Below are 23,324 nucleotides of genomic sequence, written 5' to 3'. Positions count from 1 at the left end.
TATTATAGCATGAAGACAGAGAATATGCAACAAATAAGTTTTGCTGTTGTTTAGTCACTGTCCAACTCATTTGTGACCCATGGACTGTAGCCCGCCAGGCTCCTCTGTCCATGGGACTCTCCAAGCAAGAACAATGGAGTGGGTTGCCATTTCATCCTCCAAGGGATCTTCCTGATACAGGATCTTCCCAAACTCATGTCTCCTGCATTGGCAAGTGGATTTGTTTTACCACTGAGCCAACAGGGAAGCCATAACAAATAGGTGACGTGTATTATAATACATCCTTATGGACTCTGAAATGTGAATTTCACATAATTTTCATGTGACATAAACATTTTTGAGTTTTCTCCAACTACTTAAACTGCAAAAACCATTCTTATCTTATGGCCCCTACAAACATAGGAGATAGACCAGATTTGGTTGTGATTAGCCAATCCTGCCTTTTAATTTCAATTTCAAAAAGAAAAGCCAGGACTGGCTAAACTACAAACAAACTAAAAAGACACTTGCTCCTTGGAAAGAAAGCTATAACAAAGAGAGACAACATATTAAAACGCAGAGGTATAACTGTCAACAAATGTGTGTATAGACAGAGCTATGATTTTTCCAGCAGTCATGAATGGATACGAGAGTTGGATCAAAAGAAGGCTGAGTGTCAAAGAATTGATGCTTTCCAACTGTGGTCCTGGAGAAGAGTCTTGAGAGTTCTTTGGAATGCAAAAAGATCAAACCAGTCAAAATCCTAAAGGAAATCAACCCTGAAGATTAAATGGAAGGAGTGATGCTGAAGTTGAAGCTCCAATATTTTGGCTGCCTGATGGGAAGAGCTGACTCATCGGAAAAGACCTTGATGCTGGGAAAGATTGAAGGCAAAAAGAGAAGCGGGCAGCAGAGGATGAGATGGTTAGATAGCATCACTGACTCAATGGACATGAATCTGAGTGAACGCTAGGGGTAGAGGAGGAGAGAGGAGCCTGGCATGCTGCAGTCCATGGGGCCACAAAGAATCAGACATGACTGAGACAACTTAGCACGAACACACACTACCAGATAGCTAACTGGCAACTAACACAGGTAGAGCAGGAGAGGAGACAGCTCAAGAGCTCTTTTGCAGTGCTTAGAGAATGGCCTGTCTTAACAAAGACAAAGCTTTAAGCCTCACACCATCTATTTCCAGTGTCTGTTCCCTGAGCCAGGACTCAGAGAGAGGAGCCTTTTACTACAGGGTGTCCACAAAGAGAATCTCAGTGAAGTGTAAGAGGCAAGAAGAGAGGTGGTCCATTGTCTCTGGAGGACGTTTTTTTTTTTTAATTTTTAAAAATATTGATTCATGTGGCTACACTGGGTCTTAGTCGCCGCATGTGGGATCTAGTAACCTGACCAGGGATTCAACCTGGCTCCCTGCACTAGGAGCATGGAGTCTTAACCACTGGTCCCCCAAGAAAATCCCAAGATTACTTTTTAAAAAACATAATACATCTGCCTTACGCCCCAGAATAAACAGGAGAGCAAGTCTGGGGCTCTGGGGCCCCCCTGCTCTCTTACGCAATTCCGAGGAAGTGCAGAAGAGCCCCAGAGGTCTTCTCCACATGCTGGAGAATGAGTTGATCCAATCCCCTCAGAGAAAGCAAGAGTAGCTGCTGGGCTGACATGACCGCCACCCTCACACCACTGAACATGTCATTAAAGCTGCTGGGGGCCTGGGCCACAGGGCGAGGCCAGATTTAGGCAGTGCTGAAGTCTATCCGTGGACAGGATGACACAGAGATGAAAGCCACAAAGGCCAAGCACCCTACAAGCCATACAAGGGATGAGGACACATGAAGGGTAGGCAGGGAAACCACGGGAAAACTATGGAAGGAGCAAGTGAACGAACTTGATACCTTGTGGCTAATTAAGACCAATCTGTGGACAATTTAGGATTTTGGATGATGTGTATACAAACTGAAGGAGGAGAATTAGGAACAGGGTAACAGGAGACTATACTCGCCATCCCCTCTGAGATAACTACATCACCTTACTATCTACCACCTGCATTACATGTAAGAGTAATAAGCTCAAAAGATTATTTAAAAACAATGCCCAGGTTAGAGCTCAGCTGTCCATGCTTGGTCTGTCTACACGAATCAAGGCACAAGGGGTCGGATGAGTCATGCACACAGAACAAGGTGAGAGATGTGGCCAGTAAGGCTACAGGGGCCTGGCTAAAGGCTTCTGGAGAAGCGCCTGATTTTCTGTGTGATGAAAAGTGATAAGGAGGGATGGGGAGAGGTGCCCTAGGTGGCTCAGTGGTAAATAATCTGCCTGCCAATGAAGGAGCCATGGGTTTGATCCCTGGTCCAGGAAGATCCCACATGCCCTGGAGCAACTAAGCCTGTGATCCACAACTACTGAGCCTGTGCTCTAGAGCTCGGGAGCAACAACTTCTGAAGCTCTTGTAGCTTAGAGCCCGTGCTCAGCAACAGAAAAGCCCACCCCAAAGAGAAGCCCATGCACCACAACTAGAGAGTAACTCCCACGAGCCGCAACTAGAGAAAGCCCACGCACAGCAATGAAGACCCAGCACAGCCTTAAATAAATAAAAAAAATTTTTTTTAAAGAAGGAATGCAGAGGAGTCTCAGTCTAGAACTGAGGAGAAGAGCTTTTGCACAGAAGTAGGGGCTGAATGAGGGCAGGTTGAGTAGAAAAGAGCTGGGAACAGCACCCTACAGGCATCCTGGAGACGGATGAGAGAACGAGGAAGAGGAAGGGGGCAAGTGTGAAGTTGAGAAGGAGAAAAAATGGGAGTCTGGCATCTGACTGGCATGTGCAATGCAGAGAATGGGGAAGGGCTCTGGGGTCAGGAGGTGCATGACTGGCTGCCATTCCAGTGGAACGATGAGATGGAGTGAAGGGAAGGCACAGAACCCTCAAAGCTTCCAATGGACAGTAAGCAGCACACACAGAGCCTTATTCTTCTGAGAATTAGGGTCAGTCCTCTGGAACTCTCCCAGTTTCCTTCTTACCACACACGTGCGAGGTCATTACTAAACACAAGGCTTTGTTTCCCACTCTCTGGATCTCCTTACTGTTGTTGTCGTAGAGTCGCTCAGTCTTGTCTGACTCTTTGCAACCCCATGGATTGCAGCCCACCAGGTTCCTCTGTCCATGGGATTTCTGAGGCAAGAATACTGAAGTGAGTTGCCATCTTCTTCTCCAGGGGATCTTTCAGACCAAGGGATTGAACTTTTGTCTCCTGCTTGGTAGGTGGATTCTTTACCGCTGAGCCACCTAGGAAACTCTCAAGTCTCTACTGATTCTCTAATGGTATTTCAGGTGGTGAGCAGGGAGAGAAGAGATATCTTTGCTGTTGTTGGGGACAGGAGGCCTAGTTTGAATCCAGACCTACAAAATCCCAACCTGGAGATGAAAGAACCCTTTTAATGGACTTGCTGTGATGAATGGAAGCTGTTCACTAGAGCAAATAATACAGCTCATGGTTGTCAATGGGTACAGACTGCCCTCTTCTACCCAGTTCAACCTGGACAAGAGGCCTTTGAGCAAGTTAGGAAGAACAGTTTGCCAGCCCTTCTCAGATCTCTCTCTCTGGAAAACTGGTATTAGAGCACTGAAGAATGCCTTTACAAAAAGGTCAGACTGAGTAAGGGAGAAAGAAAGAAGGAAGAGCACAGACCAGGTGTGTGCTAAGTGAACGGACACACAACTGCTCAGTCTTAACCACTCTTATCTACAGCAGCACAACAGAGTTTTCTACTGTGATATCTTGAGCAAGGTATGGGCTGCCCAAACTCCTGGCTGACCAGTGAGCACACCCGTCAGTAAGCCACCCAGTAACACTCTCAAAGGGGAAAGCACTGGTGAAAGTTGTTCAGTCATGTCTGACTCTGTGACCCCATGGACTATACAGATTACGGAATTCTCCAGGCCAGCATATTGGAGTGGGTAGCCTTTCCCTTCTCCAGGTGATTGTCCCAACCCAGGGATTGAACCCAAGTCTCCCGCATTGCAGGCAGATTCTTTACCAGCTGAGCCACAAGGGAAGCCCAAGAATACTGGAGTGGGTAGCCTATCCCTTCTCCAGCGGATCTTCCCAACCCAGGAATCAAACTGGGGTCTCCTGCATTGCAGGTGGATGCTTGACTAACTGAGCTATCAGGGAAGCCCCTACAATACCATTCTCAACAGGGAAAGCATAGATGAATGAGACTGCAAACTGAACAGTGCGATCTCCACTTCACGCTGACCTAGATGAGTGGTTCTGGACAAGCTGTTTAGGATGACCCAAGCCTCAGTTTCCTGAGATTATTAGAAAGAGCAATGTTAAATATATGCTGTACTCTAACATCCAGTTCTCTGTACGATCAGGGAAACGGTTTGCTATGATGTCTTACTATGTCTGCGGCTCTGCCTTATGAAAGGAAGAACAAACATTCTCAAGTTAGACAGACACTCAGAAAAAGTTAAGAGATTTCTTTACAGTCTTCAAACTTTAAAGAGGAATCAGATCCAAGTCTTTTGATTCTAAATCTAATTATTTACCATACTATTCCATGCTCAAATCCAACAGGTCATGTGAAAGGACTTAAGGTACCAGTCAGCATTAAAAAAAAAATGATATAAACTTTAATTCCAAGCACCATGTTTTCTTCTTCACTGTATCAACAATAAAGAGACTGCTCTGCTTCCTGCAATATATAATTCTAACAAATAAACTTGCTAGCACCTTGCAGTGGGTGGGATGGTGGCCTCCAAACACATACACACACATTCTAACACCTGGAACCTGTAAATGTTAACTGTATTTGGAAAAAGCATCTTTGCAGATTTTAGCTGAGGATCTTGCGATCATCCTAGATTATCTTGGTGGGCCCTACATCCAATGCTGAGTGTCCTTATAAGGGACACACGGAGGAAAAGACACAGGGAGAAGAAGGAAGATAAAGACGGAGTAAAGAAAGGTGTGGCCATAATCCAGGGAAAGCTATCAGCAACCAGAAGTGGAAGAGGCAAGGAACAGAGCTCCCTGAAAGCTCCTGGAGGGAAGCATGACCTTGGTCCCTTAGCTCCCAGAAATGTGAAACCCCTACATTTCTGTTGCTATGAGTTACCATGTTTATGAAAGGGGAAGACAAAGACTGAGTAGCTCATCCAATGTCATGAAGCGTATAAGTAAGGGAGCCTGGCTCTGACCTAGGGGCTCTGGCTCCAGAGATGGTACCCGTAACACAGAGCACTCTGAGGATGAAAGTCTGAAGCATCCGTCTTCCAGTAGACTATATGATGGAAACCCTGCTGCACTAAACACTTGGAGAGTGTTGGAGTCTTGGAAAGAGGGGAATCAGTGGCACATTAACACAGACGCATAGGCTTCCCTGGTGGCTCAGATGGTAAAGAATCTGCCTGGAACGCAGGAGACACGGGTTTGATCCCTGGGTCGGGAAGATCCCCCGGAGAAAGGAATGCTTACCCACTCCAGCATTCTTGCCTGGAGAATCCCACGGACAGAGGAGCCTCGTGGGCTACAGTCCATGGGGTCGCAAAAAGTTGAACACGACTGAGCAACTAACATTTTCAACTTTCACAAGGTGACATCTACTAAAACAACACTGGGATAAGCTGCAAGCTCTGCTGTCAGGTCCATCGGTGCTGCTTCCAAGCCACCTGCTCAGAGGCAGTGGCTGATTCCCCTACTACCCTAAATCTGTTTAACAACAAGCTGGGCCAGGGGAGCTCTAGGCTTTTAAGACCAAACTACAAACCCAACAGCTGGAAAACAAAACAACAAACCCTTTCTTTTGCAATAAATCCTGAAGCTTTCTGTAGAACAGTGTTCTTCTATCCTCCTGTCATAAACGGAGCCAAAAAGCCACCAGAGTACTGGTATTTAAGGTATGAGAAGACAGTGGCTCCTTGGGAAGAGGTGGCAACAGAAAGGAAGGACTAGAGGAACAACAGTTTATTTCTGCTTGTGGGACTTTGCACAGACAGACATTTCTCAGGAAAGCAAGGAACACTATGAGTGAGGCAACGTCTCCGTGCCATCAGGAGGCGCTGGTGTGCCCAGGGCAGTGGATTTAGAGAACAGATAGCGAGGAGACAGAATGCTGCTCTGAGTTGGGGCCTGTCGCTTGCAGGCAATGACAGTGACCTCACGGAATCTTTCAGGTTGTCAGAAAGACTGAAAGAGAGGGCCCAGACTATAATTAAGGAAATGAAGTCTCAGAGAGGCAATGGAATCTGGTCCCAAGTCATAAGAACAAGGGACTGAGCTGTCTGACCCCAAGGTGCATTGTCTTTTCCTGTACATCATCCTGCCTTAGAAGGGTATTCCTTTCCTTGGAAAAGCCGATTTCTAAGGACAAAATTTGAAAAGGGGTAGAGTTTAAGAGGACTGAGGAGAAGCCAAAAACCAACTTCTTATAAAGTCAACCCCTGTCCTTTTGAGATCTAAATGTCCTTGGCTTTTCTGGGTTTTGATATAGGTCTCATCATTTTTAAATGGATGACAAGATGGGAAAGCATTTCATTTTATTTTTACTAAACATTAAGAAGTCTGGTCCACAGATATCCAAAATGAATAGGAGCAGGCCTTATCAAACAAAATAAAGGATGTGGGCATGTATTTTTATTAAGTGGAAAAAAAAATCTCAGGTGCTTCCTTTTCCAGTAGAGAGGGAGGTGAGAGAGAGATGTGGCTTCAGAACAGCAGCATCAAAGCATAAACTGGTGGGAGTCTGACCTACATACGAGTTTTTTTTTTTTTTTTTTTAAAGCAGTAGGCATCTGAAGCCTGAAAAATGGAAAGGTTTGCTAAAATTAGGCTTTGCCTAGTGGAAAAACCCCTCTCACTATCAGGTTTATTAGATCTTATACTAAAGTGTTACAGATACCACACTCAACAGAGTATCATCTAAGGACTTCATATTTATTCTCTGGGATGGGAGAGGCAGGTGGGTAAAAGAACACAAAACAACGAAAGGGAACCCATGAATTTCCAACCATAAGCACATTTCCTTGCTGTTTCTAACCACCCACAACACACCCTCTGGCGAGTCCCCCAGAGAACGGAAATAACCATGAGGGCCAAGTGAGGGGAAGCCAGGGCTCCCCGGAGATTGCTCCTCGGCGGCAGCTTCCGGGAGGGGGGAGGCCCACAGACGCTCTTTGTTGAAGACTGTGCCCTCACTGTTCTCTTTGTGGGGATAACCTGCCACTCCGGAAAGCGGCACGGCAGCCTTGTTATCACATGATGCGAGCAGGACCAAAGGCACCGCAGATAATAAAAACTTGGCTGCCGTGATGAGCTGGTTCAGTTCCCTTTTCAGTGTGGGGCTCTGAGTTGGGGGGAGAGAAGAGGCTAGGAAGTAGTGAGTGGCTGTAATCCTTTCTTGAGCACTACTTCCCACAAGGAGGGTTGTGTAAGTGGATCTAACGTGGGGGCCTGAAAGTCAAGGGCTTAATGCTTTGCTTGGAAATTTCATTGAACAACCAGTATTTTATTCATTGATGCAAAATATTCTAGTTTTATTATTAAAACATCTCTATCATCCCTGAGTTCTCATCAGATCAGATCAATTCCTACTCTGATTTTGGGGGGGCACTTCTAAAAATTCTTACACTATTAATGAGGAAATGATACAGGTTATTTAAACCAACTTGTCCTTTTCTCTCCGTTTTTCACACACAGAGACACATAAAAAGGCTTCCCCAATGCAGGCGGCTCACTCCAGATCCGTGAGGCATGAATACTCAAGAGCGCCTCATTTACTATTAAAAGCCCAAGGGGAAGGCAGAGCTTACACTGCACTCACATCCTAGATTTTTAGGCAATCTCCCTAAAATACACTTGGCCCTCTGTTCCACCGTATCCATGGGATCAGCATCTGTGGGTATGGAGGGCCGACTGTATTCACTGTTCAGTATCATTTTCTTTAAGAGACGTGGGCATCTATGGATACTCATGCATCCCCCACTGGGGTCCAGAACCAATCCCTGGTGGAAACAGAGACGACTGTAGGTGCTAAGGTCCCTAGGGGAGACACCCTGCAGTCACAGGTGTCCTCCTTGATCACAATCAAGAACACCCCAGGGAAGAGCAGCCACTACCCTGCCATGCTCCTTGGCTCCCCATGTGCTGTCATGAATGCAATGGGCCAGGCTGCGGGCAAGCATGTGTTCAAGAACTGGTGGCTGCCATGACTCTTTCATCTGTGCCAATTTAGAAAGGCAGTAGTGCAGGAAGAACTAGTTACACTTTAACTTTCAAATCACTTCCATGAGATCACACTGTGTTTCAATTTAAATGAAAGACAAAACACAGTGCTGTGTACTTTATGAAGATCAACAAAACCTAAGAGTGTTATAAGGATGGCTATGGGCACCTCCAGTTTCCATTTGCTAACTGTACACTGGAGATTCTTCCTTTGACTTTTTGTTTGATGGAAACAAATCACCTTTGGACACTTTATCAGGGAGAAGAACAAAACCTACAAAAAGCTAGAGTTTGAGGTGAGTAAGGAGTACGACCAAATAGTAAGAGCCCAGAAGACAGATAGCAGCAAACAGATCCTCTGTATACAAAAATTCTAAGCATATGAATGAATTAAAGAGGTGAATGGAAGGACTGCAGAAGTACAAACTAAATGGAATATTTACAGGTGTTGGTTTATACTAGCCCCTCTGGTGCTTGGGCCCAAAAGGGCTCGACAGTCTCACAACAAGGAGCCATATTTTAATGGGTTCTACCATGAACTGTGGAGAAAGATTACATGTGTTTTATCTACAAAATAATATGAATTCTATTAAGTCAGAGAGCTGGACAAATTCACCACTTGACCTTCTTTCACCACTTTCCCAATCTTGCTGGTTTTGAGAGGCTGATTTTTCTCCTTCCTTCACACACCATAAATTCTGGCCAAATACCAAAAGCTAGTCTACTGACCTGGATAATTACCCCCAGCTTATACATAAATGCTGTGGGCCTGTTAACTTTTCTAAACCTAGGAAATATTAGTCAGAAGGACTATATTCACAGTTATGAACTTACACCTGTGGCAAATAAGAGACTAAAGTTGTTCTCCACCTAAAATATTACAGACTCCCTTGCTTGCCTTAATATAAAAAGCCCCTTTAGCCAGTTTCTAGAATCTGTTAAAACCAGTCTTTTCTGAACTGCTAATATTAAGTTAGCTTTTAATTAGTGGGTTCAATTTATTATTCATAATTTTACTTTCCAACACATCTGATTTTTATATTCAAACGCCAAAGCAACCCCACAAAAGGGAAACTATGGAAAATGATCACCTTGAGCTGCTGGAACTCTTACACCCTAAGGGAGAGAATGTAAACTGGCATTAGCATTTTGGCAAAATTTTGGCAGCATCAACTAATGTGAATACATGGAATTCCTAAGACTCATTCTAGGCACGTGGCAAATTTCACTACTTAAGGGCACACACAACAGAAATGTATACCAATGCCTCGAAAAGACGTGTGCACACGCATGTTCACAGCAGCACTATTTCTAATTACTAAAATGGCAAAGAATCGAACATCCATCAACAGGACAACGGATCATGGTATATAATAAATCATGGCAGGGCCACACAGTGGAATACATGCAGTAAGAACAAAGAGCAAATCGATGACCAGTCACGACAATGCAGATGCATTTCACATACGCAGTGTCGAGTGAAAGAAGCCAAACCGACAAAAATCAGCACGAGATCCCTTCCAGATATCATTCAAAACCAGCCCAACTGGTCTATGGTGTTGGACTTTGGGACAGTTGCTACCCCAGGGGAGGGAGGAGCTTGCGAAAAGCCATGAGGGGTCTTCAGAGTGTTGGTTACAAAGGTACGTTCTCTTTGTTAAAAATCATCAAGTATTTACTAGGGCTAGTGTATTTTTTCATATGTATGTTACATTTCAATAGAAAAATTTTCAAGAAAACAGGGACTTTCTTGGCAGTTCAGTGATTAAGACTTTGCACTTCCACTGCAGGGGGTGTGGGTGTGATCCCTGGTTGGGGAACTAAGCTCTCATATACCGCATGGCAAAAACAGAATAGCTTGGCACAAAAACACTCTCATTATACACATAATGATCCTTTTCTTCAAAATTCACTTAAGAAAAGCCTATTTCTCTAAGTAAAAAGAGAAACATAACCTATCTGTATTCTGCAGGCTATTTTAAGAACTCTAGTTTTCCGCCACTGTCTCCCTGAAAGAATATAGCTGTATCTGAGTCTGCTACCAATCCACTTGGTCCTCCATCACAGGAAGGGGCATCGTGATATCACTTTGCCATAAGAGGGAGTCCAGCAGGAAGCCTGGCTCCACCATGTGGCAAGGTAACATAGCCTTGACATGCATTAGTTCTTCACTTCTAAAGGGAGGACAGTGAGAAGTAAAAATACTGTGGGTTAAGGGCCTGGCATACAAACACCTGTTCTCACCAGGATGTAACTTAGAAAAAAAGGCAGAAGGATACTTTTTCTAAATGCAGATGGTAGAGAACTTCCTGAGAAATTCTGTGAATAGTTACTGCGGATGGTGAGGCTTCAACACCATTAAGAACAAATGCCACAGCAAACCTCCTCTTAAACATTTATCCCAAGAGTTTAAAGAATTAAACTTTAAAATAACTGTTTTTGAAAAAAAATCACGTTGGGATCATCATTCTGTTAAGCATTCATAGCTTGTAACGTGTTAGAAAATTAGATTTTAAGACCCACTCAAGCAGACAGACAAGGGCTGAGAAGTAAAGTAACCCTGTGTCATGAGCCTGGCAGACTTCTGAAACTATCTTCACAAATGTCATATAGATCAAGCAGCAAGTCTAATGGTGGTAGTAAACTCACAACTGCCATCTGTGTGCGTGTGTGAAAGCGAGAGAGAGAGAGCGAGAGAGAAAGCCCCATTTTGGGGTCAAGCCAATAAAAACTAATGCCTAAACATGTTTGGGGCTGTAAAGTAAAAATTCATATTGGTAACATAAATTGTCAGATCAGAGTTGTTTCAGTCATGGCTCCCTCAGGCCAACATACCTTGTTTATTTCTATGAGATTTAGAAATTCTGCCATTTGAGGAAGTCAGGTCAACTGACATTAGTAACAGTGAGAATCCTCTCAGGCTTCCAAGGGTCTTCCTATTTTTATTTCAACTGAGCTCTGCACGCCTTGGCCAGAGAGCCTGCATCCCACCCTAGAAAGTACAGACTTTGGCTCTGGAGGCACCTGACACATTACCATAAAGTACCTATAAAAATCTTATAGGAAGACTGTGACTAGAGCAATATAGTACACCACAGCCACATATATTACCTTACAGGAGGGGAAGGAATACGGGGAAAGATGCTGCAATTAAAGGTACATTTTAAGTTTTAATGATGTCAGTAGTTAAGTTTGAAAGAATTGTGAGCTCGACTTTCAAGGTAGTTAAAATGTGGTAAAAAGCTGCCAACTTGAAGGGCACCCATGAACTAAAAGATGGGACAATTTCAGAATGAAAATGAGTAAGGTCCATAACATTGAAACACATAAAAATACAGGACATACAAATTCACAATACTAAAAGCATACACACACAACAGAAAAATCCTTATCGGTCACCTTTGGAGACTCTTTGCGGGGGAGTGGAGGACTGGCTTGGGGGAGGAGGGAGGACTCATTATTCAGGTGACTGATAAATAAAGGGAAAGAATGAAGCATTTATCCAGGCTTTCTTGCAAGGACTGATTTTCAGCGTAACAAAATGACTGGTGAAGAAAAGCTTTTGTAACAAAAGAATCACTGCTAACAAATGTACAATATAAATAAAGGCAGAAAGGACAATAAATTCAGGAATCTTATATTTTGCAACAGCTGATGAAATAACTGATCTAGGAAGCGATTCTCATTGGCAGGTGAAATCTTAAGTGAGTCATTTAATGGGGAACTTAGGAACACCAAAACCACTGGCAAACCTGAAGGTCACCAAGAGAGAACGGACACCACAGGAAAAATGTCTGCACTCCCAAAGTGACCCTAAACCTGCGAAAGTATCCAGCGCCATCCTGTGGTTTACTTATGGGAGATGTGTGGGAGGAGCAAAGAGGGGAGAAGCCATGTGAAATGACACCATGCACCTTGAGTGCACAATCAGGCACAGCCACAGGCTCAAGACCCGGATTTCTTCAACACATGAAGTGAAGCTGTGCAATAGGCATTTGGGGGCTTATTACGCTATTCTACTTTTACCTACAGAAGATTTCTACAACAAAAAGCTAAGAATGGCAGAAAGGTGATGATCACTGAAAATGCATCATTAAGAGATCACTGTACTTTTCTTTTCATGTCTATCTTTGAAATGTCAATTAAAAAATAGTGTAGACAATCCAAGGATGAATTTTTAAGGAACTTTTGGGATATACTGCTGACCTATCCAAGAAAAAGGCATCATGACAAGAGGACCCTGGAAAGAGAACCCAGCAGGCTTCATGTGCTGATGGCTACAAAGCCAGATTCACTTGTCTACCACATCCTGGATGATGACGGACATGCTGCACAGTCTCAGTCAGAAATCCCCAACGGTGAGGTCTGACCCTCTGATGCTCCGAGCACAGGGATGAGCCCAGCTGCATCTGTGAGCAGAGCTTCCTCTCACCTGGCTGGGGTGGATGAGGCGGTGGCATCTGGTGGTGCATCAGAGGGTAGGGAGGGGGCTGTTGATGAGGCATCATGCCAGGATGTCCTGCTGCTCCCAGCTGCGCCAGGCCGGGTCCTCCTGAGTGCTGGTGTGCCTGTTGAGGGTTCGGCCCATGCTGCTGCTGTTCCATTTGCTGTCGGGCTCGCAACTCAGCATATTTCAGCTGCTCCATGTGGAAGTTCTGGCGCTCCGTAAGCAACTGCTGCCTCTGTTGTTCTAACTGTTAAGAAAAGAAAGGGGAAGAGAAATGACACCAGGAGAGGCTTTCAGGATTGGATGCCAACACAGGACACCCACATGGTGCCTAAGTTCCCCAAACTTCATCACCATTACATAGTCACCTCCTCTCCTGCAACCACCACAGTCAGAGAAAAGGCACTGCTTCTTGAGTAGCATGAAGTCAAGTTTTTCTCTATGTTAAGTATAAGATTTGCCTTTCCTTGGAACCTTCACCCCATGTGGGGCAACTGTACTCAGCACAGGTAATCCCTCTGTTGGCAGGCCTTCAGATATTTAAAAAATAGCTTCCACAACCACCTTATTCTTTCTCAGGTGACAGAAACATCTCTTGTCCTCTTGTTCCTTAAGATAGTTCCTTAAGATACTAGTATTTCAAGTCCAACCATTTTAGGTGCTCTCTTCTGAAAGTGATCCTTTTTGGCTACTATTTTAGAATGTGACATCACAGTTAAATCCTCTGCACGAGTGGACGTGGCCTTAGCTGGAAAGATACACATCTTCTAGATGGAACTTTGGCACTGCCACTGTAAATCTTAGCTACTTAGCTTCCAAGTAGCCAAAATTATACTGGGTGACACATTCACAGCATATTTTCAAAGTCTAAATAAAAATTTACATGACTTGTGGTCTGAAGAATATAAGTGCTTCAGTATTCAAGATAATATTTCTGGGACCCAAATTAAAATAGAGAAATAAGAGAAGTTATTATAAATAAATAATAAATACGTTATTATAAATACATGAGAAGTTATTATATGTGGTAGAAAATTCAGAAACCATATGCCAAACAGTAGCACAGAATGGGTGGTCACCTTAAAAGCCATCAAAATTAAATCCAGAGCTGACAGAGAAAAATCATCTTTAACATGAACAAAAATAAAAATTCAGGTTTCTAAAGTAAGCATTATAAAGATCATAAGGAGGGTGTGATCTATTTCTACTCTATAATGTTCTACCCCACCATTTTCGAGAGCAAGATCTTATTCACTGGGAGGCATTTCTATAGCAGCCACAATGGCTCTTGGGCACTTGAGATATGGCTAATCTCAAAGGAGATGTACTATCAATGTAACATCCGCAATGAGTTTTGAAATCTGAAAAAAATCAATTTTTCATACTGATTACATGTTAAGAATAACACACATATATTGCATTAAAACATCTTTATGATTTTGTTTTTTTTTAATGTGGCTACTAGAAAATTTTAAATTACATATATGGCTCACTATATTGCTGTTGGAGAGCACTACTCCAAGTTAAGGAAATGTAACGTTTTGGCTTTCAGGAGCAGTCAGATTTATAGATAAATACTACATACTATCATTAGCAAAATCTAGGTAGAATATGCGTGAGTATTTGCTTGCGAATCTGGGCTCTTAGCAGAGAGCAGCTTGGGGAGAAGTCCCTGAGGAGCCTAGTGAGAAGCTTCATTGGCTGTCAGGAGTTAGCCAGGAGGGAATGTCCACAGATGGACTGGGTGTGGGAAGACAGGCCGTGGACACAGCATGAAGACAACCAGCATGGCCAGGTGAGGAGGAGAAGAAAGGGAGAGAACAGATGGCAACACTTATACCGTGAGTGTGTTGTTCAGCTGGCTTGCAGAGAGTCTCCCTTGGGAGATGGAGATCTGAAAGAAAGGATTCTGTGAGTGGTTGAGGGTGATCAGGAGAGGAGACAGGGTGCTACTGCTACCGTGGTCTAACAGGTTGCTGGGAGCTCTTCCTAACAGCGACCGGAAGAGGCTAGAGCCCGGCTCAGTAACATACCCTTCTTTTCAGAATTGGAAGGGAGCTGTAAGAGAACAAAATTCTCAACAGCCAGAGAATCCTCTGGAAGTCCAGCTCTGCAAGATGACTAATCAGTGAGATAATGGAGGTAAAAGGTAAATAAAAAAAAAAAAGAGAGAAATCTAAAGACTCTGACCTAAGTCCTACGTTTTGCTTTCTTCTACCCATTCTTTCCAGGAAATTTAGCACTATCCTGAAGTTAGACTTACCAGGTTGCGAGAAAAGGACCTCAACCTACAGTCCTGTTGAGCCACTATTGCTCTGGACAGCTTGGCTGAAGTCCTGCAGTTACGTAAGAACTCAAGAATATAGGTCAAGATCTGCTTTATAAAAAGCTGAACTGTTACTGGAGGGAGATTTTGTGTCTCTGAAGGGAAATTTTACCTATCTCAGTGTTTGTTTGTTTTTAAACCAAACTAGCCTTTCTTTAGGAGCTGACCTTAGTATCAAAGTATTAATCTTGAAGAGAAAAATTTGCCCACCTTCCTTGTCTAGTGAAGTCGCTCAGTCATCTGACTCTTTGCAACCCCATGGACTGTAGCCTGCCAGGTTCCTCCATCCATGGGGTTTTCCAGGTAAGAATACTGGAGTGGGTTGCCATTTCCTTCTCCAGGAGATCTTCCCGACCCAGGGACTGAACCCAGGTCTCCCACATAGTAGGCAGATGATGCCACCAGGGAAGTCCAATCCTTTGTCTAAAATGAACTAACCTCAATTATACTATTTTCTCATGAGCTTCAATGATCACTTCAAAACATACAAAGTAATTAAAAGATAATTAGAAGAATTAAAAAGGATGTGATTAAATATATACACGCACATATACACACATACACACACACCTGGAAAGAACCCAATTTAAGCTTTAGATTAAATGTGCAATGAACAGGTCCTGTGAAGTGAGAGCAATGTCCACGGCAGGTTACCAGCTGGCTCCAGGAGGACCTGTTCTGGGGAGCATGCAGCAGAGCTTATGGACACATACTGGCCCCACCATACAAAAGGAATTTCTTTTGTTACAGGTAACTGACTATTGCTGCCTGCATGCTAAAGTTGCTTCAGTTGTGTCCGACTCTGTGTGGCTCTATGAACTGTAGCCCACCAGGCTCCTCTGTTCATGGGATTCTCCAGGCAAGAACACTGGAGTGGGTTGCTGTGCCCTCCTCCAGGTGGTTTTCCCAACCCAGGGATCGAACTCTCATCTCTTACGTCTCACCTGCCTTGGCAGGTGGGTTCTTTACCTTACCACTAGCACCACCACTGTTACTCAGTCTAACTGCCACTTCTGTGGCAATCAAATGTGAATGTGAACTGTGAATTTTTGAGCAGAGTACGATAGTTCTGAGCAAATTTGAAATTCACAAAACCAATAACCCAGTGATTCTATATGTGGAAATCTGTGCTAGAAAACTGCATGTATGTTTGTATAAGGATAGTCATTAATGTATTATTTTTGATGTACATTTATGTCTGAGATACACTGAGCAGAAAAAAAAGCAATTTACAATAATAATATTTATATCAATTATATATATATATAAAAACTTTATGGTCACATACAAACATTATCTACTCATTGAAAATGTTCCGGAAGACGCTAAATTATTAACAGTGATTATTCCTAGGAATAAATCTGAAGTCACTTTTTAATGTATTCGTAATATTTGTGTAATCCCAAAACAAAACACTAAAACTGACCAAGTTACATGCTTCAGATAACCTGACTTTCTTCTCTCCCTTCTCTATGATCAAAGACTACAGACAAGTCCCCACAGCGAAGCCAAATAGTGTAGATTACTCCCGTAACAGGGAGCTAATCAATCTGTTCACTTTCTTTCGCGGCTCCAATGTGGGTCTAGGGAACCCAGTATCATACAAAGCTGCCTGTGGCTCTGATCTAAAGACACCCCTGACCCCCACGGCATTCAAACTCTGCCTTCCTCTCCCTCTTCATTCCTACACTGTGTATGTATAAAGCAGCAAATCCAAGCAGAACCGGAACACAACAGAGCACTTTTCTACAAGACCCCAAACACACACACAGCTGCAACTGCAGCTGAAGTTCACACAGAGCTTCTCTCCCAACTTCATTTGCATAGAACAGGGAGGAGGGGTGGGAAAGAGTAAAAGAAGGTGGGGGCCTCAAAAATCCATCTACACTGCCAAGGGTAGTGGCAGAGCCTTGAAGACTCTGACTACTTGGCCTCAGAACTGAAGTAAATAAACACACCTTCCTTTGAAAGGTTTGATATCAATGAACAGAAATCGACTTAAGAAAAAAGCGGGCATAATCATTCCTTTGTACACCTCTGGAAAAACAAAACAACACAACTGCATCTTTCTGCTTCCACACCTGCTTCTGGAGGTGGAAATTCCAAAGCGGAGCTGACATCATTTTTGTGACCGGTCACCTGTAAAGTCCTTGTAAAGTGCCTGCTGCCTGAAGCCCAATGTCTTTTCAAGTAAACTCGCTTCTAAGTATAGCTTTCTTAATCTCAGATAAAACTATCCATAATGTCATGGTGCCTGTCTACCAACAGATTCAATTACATAACAGGCAGTACAAAGACAAAAGGGGGCTACCCCAGTGGCTCAGAGGTATGAAGAAACCGCCTGCGATGCACTAGCCGCAGGAGATCTGGGTTTGATCCCTGGGCCAGGAAGATACCCTGGAGAAGGGCATGGCCACCCACTCCAGTATTCTTGCTTGGAGAACCCCACGGACAGAGGAGCCTGGCAGACTGCAGTCCTGTGTCCAACTCTAGTGTCACAGAGTCAGACACAACTGAAGTGACTTAGCACACATGCACGCACAGAGACGAACTACTGTCAATACAAACACACAGGCAACTATTCTTCTGGGGCAGTGTAAAATTAACTTTTTGCTAATTTTTCCTTAATTAGTCATAAGGGACTTCTGTGATTAGAGCACCATTGTCCCTGACTTCATGCTGTTCCCTCCTAACTCCCGCCCACCCGCCTACTCCTTAGTTTCAAACATGTCAGTCACGCTCCAGCCTCAAGAGTCTCTGATACTGGCTGTTTCTAGGCCTTAAAGACATTCACCCAATTGTCAGTTTGCTAAGGCCTACTCAGATGACATCTGTTAATACGCAAACCCTTCCCTTGCCTCTCCCAGTCTCACCTACCCATTGTGAAACATAATGGTATGTATACATACACAGTAATACACATGCATACAAATATACAGCACACAGCATCTAGCATCCTTCATTAATATTTAAGGTCTACTAAGTAAGCCTAACAGTTTTATTCACCAGTGTATCCGCAGTACCTAACATGCCTAGAACAAAGCGGGTGTTCAATAAACAGTTGCTAAATGAACAAATGAACTTAATCCACTGTCTGTGCCATGAATACTGCCAGATCTAGGCAGTAGATCTAAGTAGACTAAGGAGACTCTTGGCCTCCTTAGCAATCACACCTTCCTCTTCAGTTTTGGATTTGGACCATTAAAAAAAAAAAAATAACCAGCTCAGATCATTCCTTCCTCTACCAGAAAGATCTCCTTGACAATCGGAGGCAATCCTGAAATTGTCCCATCTTTTAGCTCATGGATGACCTTTCAAGTTGGCAACTATTTAACCATATTTTAACTACCTTTAAAGTCGAGCTCACAATTCTTTCAAACTTAACTACTGACATCATTAAAACTTAAAATGTACCTTTAATTGCAGCATCTCTCCCCGTATTCCTTCCCTTCCTGTAAGGTAATATACGTGGCTGTGGTGTACTATATTGCTCTAGTCACAGTCTTCCTGTAAAATTTTTATAGGTACTTTATGGTAATGTGTCAGGGGCCTCCAGAGCCAAAGTCTGTACTTTCTAGGGTGGGATGCAGGCTCTCTGGCCAAGGCGTGCAGAGCTCAGGTGAAATAAAAATAGGTAGTTAGGGAATATACAGAGTTTGTCTGGGAACTGACAAGATGAAAACTACTGACCCCAGTTAAGGTGAGGATGCTGAGCTGGCCCTGGGTTAGAAACTGTGCAGCCTTCCATGCCAAACGGATGACCTGACTTCCTCAAATGGCAGAATTTCTAAATCTCATAGAAATAAACAAGGAATGTTTGCCTGAGAAAGCCATGACTGAAACAACTACGATCTGACAATTTGTGTAACCAACATGAATATTTACGTTACAGCCTCCGCTGAATCCCCTTGGCCTCATTACCTGAAGTGGTATCTTTGTGTCAATCTCTTATCTACTCTCTCACCTCCTGAAGGTTTCTCACAGCTCTGAGTTTCCTACAATGTCTCTCTTTCAGAAGGTACATGATTTCTATACCTAGCCAAATGAGAGCATCAAGTCCAGAGGCTATAAACGAAATCAAGACACAGATCCTCATGGGCCTCCAAGTATTTCCTCCCCTTTAATTCAAGTAAGAATACTGTAGGTAGGGCCCAGGCCCTCCAGTTCTCTCCAACCTGCCACACAGCGCATGTCTGCCACCTGTTCCCTTGAATGACGTGTGCCATCCGTCTGGCATGGAAGGCTGCACAGTTGGGCAGACTCTCTGAGTTTCTAACCCAGGGCCAGCTCAGCATCCTCACCGTAACTGGGGTCAGTAGTTTTCATCTTGTCAGTTCCCAAACTCTGTATATTCCCTAAACTACCTTCATCCTGTAACAGTATTTTATGAACAGGCTGTAACAAAACTACTGAGCTCTAATTATAGCTGCATTCATAGTATCTACACAAGATACTGAGTTGTTAATAGCCTTACTCTTACTTTCTAAATAAGACTCAAAAGAACATCTGATTTTTAAGGTATTAGAAGAAATTTCATACCTGATTCTGAAAGTCTAAAAAAAGATTTTTGAAACCTATTGCTGTATAAACAAAACCAAATGTTTACTTCAAAAAAGTATGTCCTGAAGCTACTGATCACCAGGCAGAGATGAGCAGGATCGGACTGACAGTGCACTGAGAGCCGGAGCCAGAGCACTGGGCAGTGGTTGCAACGTGCTGCTCCCAGCTCATCTGACCGCTCTTCTCAGTTTCAACTTTCATGAGTCACAACAGGGGCTTGTTAAAACCTTGCATATCTCAGTCTTCGGGTGAAAAAGAGGTAAGAATGGCTCATTTCTTTACAATTATGAAGTACTAGATTAAAACACAGAGCTGAACTAGCATAGGTTTGAGACCCAGCTCTGTCATTTATGAACTGTGCGATCTGTTCAAGCTCTAGAAACTTTGTCAATGAGAAGAGTTAAACAGAAATAGCCTCACGCTCTCACCCAGCACCCTTGCTAGATTCTAAATGTCCATAACGTAAGCAAAGGCTTATAAATATTAACAATTTAATCTATAATTCTTGATAATTGATTTGCATAAAGAGGGCATATAAATATTTATTGAACACTTACTCTGTGTTCTAGGCAGTGTGCTAAGCACATGCCATAGTTCTCTCATTTCATCTTCACAACAGGCCTGGGAGGACAGGAAATCATCAGCAGGAAATAGCCAAGGCTTTGCTCGCCCACAGGATAACAGGAGAAAAATAGAATATGTCTTGCTGCTGCTAAGTCGCTTCAGTCGTGTCCAACTCTCTGCAACCCCATGGACTGCAGCCAACCAGGCTTCTCCATCCATGGGATTCTCCAGGCAAGAACACCGGAGTGGGTTGCCATTTCCTTCTCCAATGCATCAAAGTGGAAAGTGAAAGGGAAGTCTCTCAGTCGTGTCTGACTCTTAGCGACCCCATGGACTGCAACCTACCAGGCTCCTCCATCCATGGGATTTTCCGGGCAACAGTACTGGAGTGGGGTGCCATTGCCTTCTCCAGAATATGTCTTACTGTGCATGAAATGAATGGGAGCCATTTTACAGTTTGGAAGACTTTCCGGCTGTTGTGACAGCGAGCCTCCAAGCGGGCCCCTATGACCCTGCTCCCTAACACTGAGGACTTGCCCACTGAGCCCTGCCAACCTACGGGCACCCCTATCCCCAGAATCAAGGCTGGGCTGTGGGGCTGACAGAATACAGCAGAAGCACAGGGCTGTGACTGACAAATTGAGGTTATAAAAGATACTGTGGCTTCCAGTTTGGCTGCTCTTTTATAGCTCTTTTCAGTCACTTGCTCTAAGAAGGGAAGCCACTTCATGAGGAACACTATGGAGAAGCCCATGCAGTAAGGGACCAAAGTCTCCTGCCCACAGCCACGTGAACAAGCTTGGAGGTTGTGTCCACCAGCCCCAGCTGAGCCTTACGAAGATGGCAACATAATCAGAGACGCTGAGCCTGAGGCACTCAGAAAAGCTGCTCTCAGATTCCTAACCCCTAAGAAGTGTGTGAGGTACTGTTTTCAGTCACTGCTTTGGGGTAATTTTTTTACACAGCAGTAACTAATACAGATATGTTACTGATATTCAGTGCCTAGGGCTAGGGACTGTCTTACACAATAAACTGTCCTGCCCCAAATGTTGATTTACAAAAGACAGGTTGATCACCAAAGGATTTGAGAAGAGCAATCTTGTGTGGTGAAAAAGATTCAGCAGAATGTTTATCCATGTTTTTGGTTGTGCTTTTTTATTCAGACTATTTTGTAAAATGTTTTATGAGCTCAATTAGAATTTAACATTAAAAAAAAGATTCAAATAAGAAAAACACAGAGCAGTTAATTTGAGATAAATAACTATTAAAACTCCAGAGCACAAGGAAAATTTGGAAGGGCTAAGAACCATCACACACTACCCCCAGATGTCTGAGAATCCGTGGAGAGAACCAAGGAGGGACTGAGGGCTCTGCCATTCCAGGGGACACAGTCTTCCACTAGGGGGGTTTAAGAGTGATGCATCCACAGGCTCACCCTCTGAAGATAAGGTGTTTTATTTTTAAAGCTGAGAAAAGAGCCCCATGACAATCTAGACATAATTGTATTAAGTACCCACACAGGGTCATGCTAATCTTCCAGGCTAACGTATTAGTTCTGCTGCATGAATGGCAGCATGGCATCCAGGTGCCAGGGGGAACTACACAATCATCATGTGAATTCTGTATGTGTCGATAATCCATTCTATAGAAATAGCTCCCTGTTGTTCCAAATACCCTACAAGAGGCTATCAAATGACAAAAGGGCAGCTTCTTAGGGTAAGATAAACACAACCACTCATTCTTCAACGTTCCAGCTCACCTCTTGGATGTTTTCTCTAACATCCTCTCCACATCTTCCAGGTTATGTTCCCATAGGAACTGAACACACAATACTGTCACCTGGTCTCTGTCTTCCCTGTTAAACTAACGTCAAGTCCTCAAAGTTAAACTTTCTTTTCTACTTTTCCAGCTTCTGACACATGCATTCATTCAACAGACACTTACACAAGCACCCATGATGTGCCAGTGGTGTGTGAACAAAGACACTCAAGAAAGAGTATATACTCTGGTAAGAGAGTCGCGTGCATGAACTAGCATTTACAATACAGGAAGTGCTCTGTTAGGCCGCCACAGCAGCAGAGACGGAGGACACATCACCCACAGGTGCAGGAGGTTGGCAGAGAGCAGGAAAACACCTTGCTGGTGGAAAAGCAGGTGCACACAGGTGGAAGAGAACACAGCCATAAAGGAAGCCTGCATCTGGTATGCGGCGGCATGGCTGGTGCTCAGAGCCGCAGATGGGACAGGGTGGCCACAGCTCCTGGGACAGGAGAGGGCAGGGGACGTGAGATACTCACACAGCTATGGGACCGGGGATATGAGAGTACAGGGTGTGGATAGGGTAGTTACCGAAGCAGCCTGTTCCTCACGGGGCCAGAATATAAGAGGCAGAACAAGTCCTAGGACAAAATGAAAATGGGCTACTGTGATAGTTACTGAGCTAGTCAACATGAATCTGCCAGAGGACTTGCCTGGACTGACAATAAAGAAAGAGTTAAACAGATGCAAATGGATCCTTAAGATTAAAACTATTCTGGAATGATTTAAGGTTGTCTCATTTACAGAGACCAGCATATGGCATGCTGACAAAGAAATCAAAACAATCCGAAAAATTCCTAACTACTATATCCTCAAACTTAGCCATTATTTAGAAAAGTCATCAATTCCTTTCCTGGTCAAATCATCCAAAAAAAACTTCTCCAGAGAACTTGATCTCTGTTTCTCAAAAAAAAAAAAAAAGTTCCTTCGGAGCATCAAATGTTCCCCTGCTTCTATGTTTCTTGCTTCTTGTGGCTTCTCTTCTTATTCTTGGCCTTTGCTGTAATTTTTTTAGACCTGTTTGGGGCATATAAAAAATGTACACCCCTGCAAAATGCTGCTTATAACTACTACTCGAGACCTGGTTCTCCATAAAAGAGGGGGAACATAACACACAGGTAATACAGTAAGTATAACATTCGACTACTGAAGAAGGGAGAATCTGATACCTTCAAGTATCTGCAAAGCTAAGAAGTGTAAGAAGCTGAGGCTTAGATAATTATTTTCAGACTTCCTTTAATTTACCATCACTGACTGATAATCCTTTTGAAAGGCAAAGCAAATACAGAAAAAGTTAGATAGAGATGGAGACCAACAAATTAGGTTACCGTATTTTCTTTAGTTTGTGTTTTATAAAGTGATCCAAGTTAACTGTCAAAAAACCACTATAAAATTC

At 43.5% G+C, this 23,324-nt stretch overlaps 1 protein-coding gene across 2 annotated transcripts in view; it reads right to left on the bottom strand.

Moving 5' to 3' along the window:
- Positions 1-23,324, bottom strand: part of SMARCC1 (SWI/SNF related BAF chromatin remodeling complex subunit C1) — a 124,927-nt gene that overhangs the window by 5,340 nt on the left and 96,263 nt on the right. For both annotated transcript variants that reach the window (XM_070360196.1, XM_070360195.1), the window contains exon 26: positions 12,646-12,907. In XM_070360196.1, the coding sequence (XP_070216297.1) occupies positions 12,646-12,907 (262 nt within the window). The remainder of the gene's footprint in view (positions 1-12,645; positions 12,908-23,324) is intronic.

This window comes from Bos mutus, chromosome 22, assembly GCF_027580195.1.
Source record: "Bos mutus isolate GX-2022 chromosome 22, NWIPB_WYAK_1.1, whole genome shotgun sequence".
Taxonomy (NCBI): domain Eukaryota; kingdom Metazoa; phylum Chordata; class Mammalia; order Artiodactyla; family Bovidae; genus Bos; species Bos mutus.
The sequence above is the reverse complement of the archived record's forward strand: the minus strand, read 5'-3'. Positions and strand labels throughout refer to the sequence as shown.